This window comes from Salvelinus fontinalis, chromosome 40, assembly GCF_029448725.1.
Source record: "Salvelinus fontinalis isolate EN_2023a chromosome 40, ASM2944872v1, whole genome shotgun sequence".
Taxonomy (NCBI): Eukaryota; Metazoa; Chordata; class Actinopteri; order Salmoniformes; family Salmonidae; genus Salvelinus; species Salvelinus fontinalis.
In genome coordinates this window covers 8,163,832-8,174,144 of record NC_074704.1, presented here as the reverse complement: position 1 = coordinate 8,174,144, position 10,313 = coordinate 8,163,832, and the positions used below count along the sequence as shown (strand labels likewise).

The 10,313-nt window shown below is 43.4% G+C and overlaps 1 protein-coding gene across 1 annotated transcript in view; it reads right to left on the bottom strand.

The window, feature by feature from the left end:
• The window catches only part of lrp3 (low density lipoprotein receptor-related protein 3), a 79,422-nt gene that overhangs the window by 24,984 nt on the left and 44,125 nt on the right, over positions 1-10,313 (bottom strand). The window contains exons 8-9 of the mRNA XM_055906561.1: positions 8,504-8,665; positions 1,193-1,296 (exon numbers count right to left, since the gene is read on the bottom strand). Coding sequence (XP_055762536.1) covers positions 1,193-1,296; positions 8,504-8,665 — 266 coding nt within the window. The remainder of the gene's footprint in view (positions 1-1,192; positions 1,297-8,503; positions 8,666-10,313) is intronic.

Sequence of the window (10,313 nt, the reverse complement as noted above, 5' to 3'; positions counted from 1 at the left end):
TCTCTCTCATCTTTCCTCTCTCTGTATCTGTATCTCTCTCTCCTTTCTCTCCCTCCCCCCATCTATCTCTCTCTCTCTCTCTCTCTCTGTATCTCTGTATCTCTCTCTCCTCTCTCTCTCTCTCTCCCCATCTATCTCTCTCTTTCTGTATCTCTCTCTCTCTCCTCTCTCATCTCTCTCTCTTTCTCTATCTCCTCTCTCTCTCTCCTCTCTCTCTCTCTCTCTCTCTGTTCTCTCTCTCTCTCTCTCTCTCTCTCTCTCCCCATCTCTCTCTCTCTCTCTCTCTCTCTCCCCATCTCTCTCTCTCTCTCTCTCTCTCTCTCTCTCTCTCTCTCTCTCTCTCTCTCTCTCTCTCTCTGTATCTCTCTCTCTTGCTCTCTCTCACTAACCATCTCCCTTCTCTGTCTTTCTCGTCTATCTCTTTATCCCTTCCTCACTCCATCTCTCTCCCTCTCTTTCTCCAACCCTCTCTCTATCTCCCTCTCCCACCTTCCACCTCTCTCTCTCTCTCTCTCTCTCCCTCTCTTTCTCCAACCCTCTCTCTATCTCCCTCTCCCACCTTCCACCTCTCTCTCTCTCTCTCTCTCTCTCTCTCTCTCTCTGTATATCTCTCTCTGTGTGTCTCTCTCTCTCTCTCTCTCTCTGTATCTATCTCTCTCTATCATCTCTCTCCTCTCTACAGTTCCACACTGCAGGACCAGGCCAAGCCGGATCAGCTTACACACACAGAGCTGAGAGGAGTTGAAGGGACTTACATGGTGTCTGGATTAGTAGGGCACCAGCATAGCACCAGCAGGGTAGCATAGCGCTAACTGAGCCACCATGCTAACAGCCCACCCGCGGGAAATGGGAGCTGAGCGTAGCGGCTAACCACCCAGCAGTAATGGGCTAGCCGCGGCGCTCGTTCTTCATAGCAGGGGTCAGATTAAAGCTGTTTGTTCCCTCTCGTTCTCTCTCTCTCTCTCTTTCTCTCTCCCTCTCACTTAGTGGTATGAATAATTAGTGGCTGGGAACCAGGCGGCTTTACAAACAAGGGGGGAGCTAATGAACTCAAAATCCAATCAGAGAGAGAGGAGGGAGGGAGGGAAGGAAGGAGAGAAGGAAGGGAGGGAGGGAGGGAGGGAGGGAGGGAGGGAGGGAGGGAGGGAGGGAGGGAGGGAGGGACAGCCAGAGACAGATGAAATCATCCTACCTGTACTCTCTTGTCCGGAGGGAGTAGAGTTTGAAGGCACAGCCCAGAGCGATGACAAGGAGGAGGCCACAGACCAGAGAGCCAATCAGAGCAGCAGTGATCACCTTGAAACAACACAGGCATTCCTGTCATAAAATACATCATAAAACACACTAATACTATTAATAATACACATTATACACATACTACTACTAGTAATACAACACATTATATACATACTACTACTAGTAATACAACACATTATACACATACTACTACTATTAATAATACACATTATACACATACTAATACTATTAATAATACACATTATACACATACTACTACTAGTAATACAACACATTATACACATACTACTACTATTAATAATACACATTATACACATACTAATACTATTAATAATACACATTATACACATACTACTACTAGTAATACAACACATTATACACATACTACTACTAGTAATACAACACATTATACACATACTACTACTATTAATAATACACATTATACACATACTAATACTATTAATAATACACATTATACACATACTACTACTAGTAATACAACACATTATACACATACTACTACTAGTAATACAATACATTATATACATACTACTACTAGTAATAATACACATTATACACATACTACTACTATTAATAATACACATTATACACATACTAATACTATTAATAATACACATTATACACATACTACTACTAGTAATACAACACATTATACACATACTACTACTATTAATAATACACATTATACACATACTAATACTATTAATAATACACATTATACACATACTACTACTAGTAATACAACACATTATACACATACTACTACTAGTAATACAACACATTATACACATACTACTACTAGTAATAATACACATTATACACACACTACTACTAGTAATAATACACATTATACACACACTACTACTAGTAATAATACACATTATACACATACTACTAAGACTCCTTCTGCCTACCCAAGGACGTCAGAGGACAAAAATCAGTTAACCACTTAACTGAGGAACTCAATTTAACCTTGCGCAATACCCTAGATGCAGTTGCACCCCTAAAAACGAAAAACATTTGTCATAAGAAACTAGCTCCCTGGTATACAGAAAATACCCGAGCTTGGAAGCAAGCTTCCAGGAAATTGGAACGGAAATGGCGCCACACAAAACTGGAAGTCTTCCGACTAGCTTGGAAAGACAGTACCGTGCGGTACCGAAGAGCCCTCACTGCTGCTCGATCATCCTACTTTTCCAACTTAATCGAGGAAAATAAGAACAATCCAAAATTTCTTTTTGATACTGTTGCAAAGCTAACTAAAAAGCAGCATTCCCCAAGAGAGGATGGCTTTCACTTCAGCAGTAATAAATTCATGAACTTCTTTGAGGAAAAGATCATGACCATTAGAAAGCAAATTACGGACTCCTCTTTGAATCCGCGTATTCCTCCAGGGCTTAGCTGTCCTGGATCTGCACAGCTCTGCGAGGGCCTGGGATCGGGAGAGACACTTAAGTGTTTTAGTACTATATCTCTTGACACAATGATGAAAATAATCATGGCCTCTAAACCTTCAAGCTGCATACTGGATCCTATTCCTACTAAACTGCTGAAGGAGCTGCTTCCTGTGCTTGGCCCTCCTATGTTGAACATAATAAACAGCTCTCTATCCACCGGATGTGTACCAAACTCACTAAAAGTGGCAGTGATAAAGCCTCTCTTGAAAAAGCCAAACCTTGACCCGGAAAATATAAAAAACTATCGGCCTATATCGAATCTTCCATTCCTCTCAAAAATTTTAGAAAAAGCTGTTGCGCAGCAACTCACTGCCTTTCTGAAGACAAACAATGTATACGAAATGCTTCAGTCTGGTTTTAGACCCCATCATAGCACTGAGACTGCACTTGTGAAGGTGGTAAATGACCTTTTAATGGCGTCAGACCGAGGCTCTGCATCTGTCCTCGTGCTACTAGACCTTAGTGCTGCCTTTGACACCATCGATCACCACATTCTTTTGGAGAGACTGGAAACCCAAATTGGTCTACACGGACAAGTTCTGGCCTGGTTTAGATCTTACCTGTCGGAAAGATATCAGTTTGTCTCTGTGAATGGTCTGTCCTCTGACAAATCAACTGTACATTTCGGTGTTCCTCAAGGTTCCGTTTTAGGACCACTATTGTTTTCACTATATATTTTACCTCTTGGGGATGTTATTCGAAAACATAATGTTAACTTTCACTGCTATGCGGATGACACACAGCTGTACATTTCAATGAAACATGGTGAAGCCCCAAAATTGCCCTCGCTAGAAGCCTGTGTTTCAGACATAAGGAAGTGGATGGCTAAAAACTTTCTACTTTTAAACTCGGACAAAACAGAGATGCTTGTTCTAGGTCCCAAGAAACAAAGAGATCTTCTGTTAAATCTGACAATTCATCTTGATGGTTGTAAAGTCGTTTCAAATAAAACTGTGAAGGACCTCGGCGTTACTCTTGACCCTGATCTCTCTTTTGACGAACATATCAAGACTGTTTCAAGGACAGCTTTTTTCCATCTACGTAACATTGCAAAAATCAGAAATTTTCTGTCCAAAAATGATGCAGAAAAATTAATCCATGCTTTTGTTACTTCTAGGTTAGACTACTGCAATGCTCTACTTTACGGCTACCCGGATAAAGCACTAAATAAACTTCAGTTAGTGCTAAATACGGCTGCTAGAATCCTGACTAGAACCAAGAAATTTGATCATATTACTCCAGTGCTAGCTTCCCTACACTGGCTTCCCGTTAAGGCAAGGGCTGATTTCAAGGTTTTACTGTTAACCTATAAAGCGTTACATGGGCTTGCTCCTACCTATCTTTCCGAGTTGGTCCTGCCGTACATACCTACACATACGCTACGGTCACAAGACGCAGGCCTCCTAATTGTCCCTAAAATTTCTAAGCAAACAGCTGGAGGCAGGGCTTTCTCCTATAGATCTCCATTTTTATGGAACAGTCTGCCTACCCATGTGAGAGACGCAGACTCGGTCTCAACCTTTAAGTCTTTACTGAAGACTTATCTCTTCAGTAGGTCATATGATTGAGTGTAGTCTGGCCCAGGAGTGTGAAGGTGAACGGAAAGGCTCTGGAGCAACGAACCGCCCTTGCTGTCTCTCCAGGGCCGGTTCCCCTCTCTCCACTGGGATTCTCTGCCTCTAACCCTGTTACTGGGGCTGAGTCACTGGCTTGCTGGTGCTCTTTCATGCCGTCCCTAGGAGGGGTGCGTCACTTGAGTGGGTTGAGTTACTGACGTGAACTTCCTGTCTGGGTTGGCGCCCCCCCTTGGTTGTGCTGTGGTGGAGATCTTTGTGGGCTATACTCGGCCTTGTCTCAGGATTGTAAGTTGGTGGTTGAAGATTTCCCTCTAGTGGTGTGGGGGCTATACTCGGCCTTGTCTCAGGATTGTAAGTTGGTGGTTGAGGATATCCCTCTAGTGGTGTGGGGGCTATACTCGGCCTTGTCTCAGGATTGTAAGTTGGTGGTTGAGGATATCCCTCTAGTGGTGTGGGGGCTATACTCGGCCTTGTCTCAGGATTGTAAGTTGGTGGTTGAGGATATCCCTCTAGTGGTGTGGGGGCTATACTCGGCCTTGTCTCAGGATTGTAAGTTGGTGGTTGAGGATATCCCTCTAGTGGTGTGGGGGCTATACTCGGCCTTGTCTCAGGATTGTAAGTTGGTGGTTGAGGATATCCCTCTAGTGGTGTGTGGGCTATACTCGGCCTTGTCTCAGGATGGTAAGTTGGTGGTTGAGGATATCCCTCTAGTGGTGTGGGGGCTATACTCGGCCTTGTCTCAGGATTGTAAGTTGGTGGTTGAGGATATCCCTCTAGTGGTGTGGGGGCTGTGCTTTGGCAGAGTGGGTGGGGTTATATCCTTCCTGTTTGGCCCTGTCCGGGGGTTTCTTCGGATGGGGCCACAGTGTCTCCTGACCGCTCCTGTCTCAGCCTCCAGTATTTATGCTGCAGTAGTTTATGTGTCGGGGGGCTAGGGTCAGTTGGTTATACCTGGAGTACTTCTCCTGTCTTATCCAGTGTCCTGTGTGAATTTAAGTATGCTCTCTCTAATTCTCTCGTTCTCTCTTTCTCTCTGAGAACCTGAGCCCTAGGACCATACGTCAGGACTACCGGGCATGCTGACACCTTGCTGTCCCCAGTCCGCCCGGCCTTGCTGCTATTCCAGTTTCAACTGTTTCTGCCTGCGGTTACGAAACCCCTACCTGTCCCAGACCTGCTGTTTTCAACTCTTAATGATCGGCTATGAAAAGCCAACTGAGATTTATTCCTGATTATTATTTGACCATGCTTGTCATTTATGAACATTTTGAAAATCTTGGCTCTCTCTAATTTTCTCCTTCTCTCTTTCTTTCTCTCGGAGGACCTGAGCCCTAGGACCATACGTCGGGACTACCGGCCGTGGTGACTCCTTGCTGCCCTCAGTCCGCCTGGCCTTGCTGCTATTCCAGTTTCAACTCTTCTGCCTGCGGTTATGGAACCCCTACCTGTCCCAGACCTGCTGTTTTCAACTCTTAATGATCGGCTATGAAAAGCCAACTGAGATTTATTCATGATTATTATTTGACCATGCTTGTCATTTATGAACATTTTGAAAATCTTGGCTCTCTCTAATTTTCTCCTTCTCTCTTTCTTTCTCTCGGAGGACCTGGGCCCTAGGACCATGCGTCGGGACTGCCGCCCGTGGTGACTCCTTGCTGTCCCCAGTCCGCCTGGCCTTGCTGCTATTCCAGTTTCAGCTGTTCTGCCTGCGGTTATGGAACCGCCACCTGTCCCAGACCTGTTGTTTTTCAACTCTTAATGATCAGCTATGAAAAGCCAACTGAAAATTATTCATGATTATTATTTGACCATGCTTGTCACTTATGAACATTTTTGAACATCTTGGCATAGTTCTGTTATAATCTCCACCCGGCACAGCCAGAAGAGGACTGGCCACCCCTCATAGCCTGGTTCCTCTCTAGGTTTCTTCCTAGGTTTTGGCCTTTCTAGGGAGTTTTTCCTAGCCACCGTGCTTCTACACCTGCATTCTAGCTGTTTGGGGTTTTAGGCTGGGTTTCTGTACAGCACTTCGAGATATTATCTGATGTACGAAGGGCTATATAAATATTGATTGATTGATTGATACTACTAGTAATACAACACATTATAACATACTACTACTAGTAATAATACACATTATAAACATACTACTACTAGTAATAATACACATTATACACATACTACTACTATTAATAATACACATTATACACATACTACTACTAGTAATAATACACATTATACACATACTACTACTATTAATAATACACATTATAACATACTACTACTAGTAATACAACACATTATAACATACTACTACTAGTAATACAACACATTATACACATACTATACAACATACTACTACTAGTAATAATACACATTTTACAACATACTACTACTAGTAATTATACACATTATACAACATACTACTACTAGTAATAATACACATTATACAACATACTACTACTAGTAATAATACACATTATACAACATACTACTACTAGTAATAATACACATTATAACATACTACTACTAGTAATAATACACATTATACACATACTACTACTAGTAATACAACACATTATAACATACTACTACTAGTAATAATACACATTATACACATACTACTACTAGTAATAATACACATTATACAACATACTACTACTAGTAATAAAATACATTATATACATACTACTACTAGTAATAATACACATTATAACATACTACTACTAGTAATAATACACATTATACACATACTACTACTAGTAATAATACACATTATACACATACTACTACTAGTAATAAAATACATCATAAAACACATTATACAACACACTACTAAAAAAGATTTGAATGCAGATTGGTAGCCAGGTGGCAGGTAGCCCAGCGGTTAGAGTAACCGAAAGGTCGCTAGTTTGAATCTAGGAAGCCGACAAGGTGAAACATCTGTCGATGTGCCCTTGAGCAAGGCACCTAACCCTAATTGCTTCAGGGGCACTGGACAATGGTAACCCCACTCTCTGAGGGTGTCAGGGGGAGATGGGATAGACCCTGGCCGTGACCCCACTCTCTGAGGGTCTCAGGAGGAGACGGGATAGACCCTGGCCGTGACCCCACTCTCCGAGGGTGTCAGGGGGAGATGGGATAGACCCTGGCCGTGACCCCACTCTCTGAGGGTCTCAGGGGGAGATGGGATAGACCCTGGCCGTGACCCCACTCTCTGAGGGTGTCAGGGGGAGATGGGATAGACCCTGGCCGTGACCCCACTCTCCGAGGGTGTCTCAGGGGGAGATGGGATAGACCCTGGCCCGTGACCCCACTCTCCGAGGGTGTCAGGGGGAGATGGGATAGACCCTGGCCGTGACCCCACTCTCCGAGGGTGTCAGGGGGAGATGGGATAGACCCTGGCCGTGACCCCACTCTCTGAGGGTGTCAGGGGGAGATGGGATAGACCCTGGCCGTGACCCCGCTCTCTGAGGGTGTCTCAGGGGGAGATGGGATAGACCCTGGCCGTGACCCCATTCTCCGAGGGTGTCTCAGGGGGAGATGGGATAGACCCTGGCCCGTGACCCCACTCTCCGAGGGTGTCAGGGGGAGATGGGATAGACCCTGGCCGTGACCCCACTCTCCGAGGGTGTCAGGGGGAGATGGGATAGACCCTGGCCTTGACCCCACTCTCTGAGGGTGTCAGGGGGAGATGGGATAGACCCTGGCCGTGACCCCACTCTCTGAGGGTGTCAGGGGGAGATGGGATAGACCCTGGCCGTGACCCCACTCTCTGAGGGTGTCAGGGGGAGATGGGATAGACCCTGGCCGTGACCCCACTCTCTGAGGGTGTCTCAGGGGGAGATGGGATAGACCCTGGCCGTGACCCCACTCTCTGAGGGTGTCTCAGGGGGCGTTGGGATAGACCCTGGCCGTGACCCCACTCTCCGAGGGTGTCAGGGGGAGATGGGATAGACCCTGGCCGTGACCCCACTCTCTGAGGGTGTCAGGGGGAGATGGGATAGACCCTGGCCGTGACCCCACTCTCTGAGGGTGTCAGGGGGAGATGGGATAGACCCTGGCCGTGACCCCACTCTCCGAGGGTGTCTCAGGGGGCGTAGGGATATGCAAGAAACACACGTGTATAATATGCACATTTATTAAATAGGACAAATGTAAAGCACCCATCAAATGCTGTTTTTTCTGTACCTTCCTGGGTACAGCTCCCAAGCAGTCTCTCTCGTCACTCCCGTCCAGACAGTCCTCCTGGCCGTCGCAGCGCCACGTCTCGAAGATACACAGGTTGGTGCCACAGTGGAAGTTACCCGGCTGGCAGTCAAAACAGTTCTTCTCATCAGAACCGTCTGGGCACTGGAACGGAGGAACGGGTGAACGGATGAGAGATATATATACTGCACTGGAACGGAGGAACGGATGAGAGATACTGCTGTATATTTACAACAAAAACATAGTAGAAACACTGGGCACTGGAACGAATGAACGGGTGAACGGGTGAGAGATATATATACTGCACTGGAACGGAGGAACGGGTGAGAGATACTGCTGTATATTTACGGAACGGAGGAACGGATGAATGAATGAGAGATATGTATATATATATACTGCACTGGAACGGATGAACGGATGAGAGATACTGCTGTATATTTACGGAACGGAGGAACGGATGAATGAATGAGAGATATGTATATATATATACTGCACTGGAACGGATGAACGGGTGAACGGGTGAACGGATGAGAGAATGAGAGATACAGCAGTATATTTACAACCAAAACATAGTAGGAACATTTGGAATGAATGGATGAACGAATGAGAGAATGAAAATTATATATATATTATATTGATCAGCATGTTGTCTTCCTCAGTGTGTATATTATATTGATCAGCATGTTGTCTTCCTCAGTGTGTATATTATATTATATTGATCAGCATGTTGTCTTCCTCAGTGTGTATATTATATTATATTGATCAGTATGTTGTCTTCCTCAGTGTGTATATTATATTGATCAGTATGTTGTCTTCCTCAGTGTGTATATTATATTATATTGATCAGCATGTTGTCTTCCTCAGTGTGTATATTATATTATATTGATCAGTATGTTGTCTTCCTCAGTGTGTATATTATATTATATTGATCAGCATGTTGTCTTCCTCAGTGTGTATATTATATTATATTGATCAGCATGTTGTCTTCCTCAGTGTGTATATTATATTATATTGATCAGCATGTTGTCTTCCTCAGTGTGTATATTATATTATATTGATCAGCATGTTGTCTTCCTCAGTGTGTATATTATATTGATCAGCATGTTGTCTTCCTCAGTGTGTATATTATATTGATCAGCATGTTGTCTTCCTCAGTGTGTATATTATATTATATTGATCAGCATGTTGTCTTCCTCAGTGTGTATATTATATTATATTGATCAGTATGTTGTCTTCCTCAGTGTGTATATTATATTATATTGATCAGCATGTTGTCTTCCTCAGTGTGTATATTATATTGATCAGTATGTTGTCTTCCTCAGTGTGTATATTATATTGATCAGCATGTTGTCTTCCTCAGTGTGTATATTATATTGATCAGCATGTTGTCTTCCTCAGTGTGTATATTATATTGATCAGCATGTTGTCTTCCTCAGTGTGTATATTATATTATATTGATCAGCATGTTGTCTTCCTCAGTGTGTATATTATATTATATTGATCAGTATGTTGTCTTCCTCAGTGTGTATATTATATTATATTGATCAGCATGTTGTCTTCCTCAGTGTGTATATTATATTATATTGATCAGCATGTTGTCTTCCTCAGTGTGTATATTATATTATATTGATCAGCATGTTGTCTTCCTCAGTGTGTATATTATATTGATCAGCATGTTGTCTTCCTCAGTGTGTATATTATATTATATTGATCAGTATGTTGTCTTCCTCAGTGTGTATATTATATTATATTGATCAGCATGTTGTCTTCCTCAGTGTGTATATTATATTAT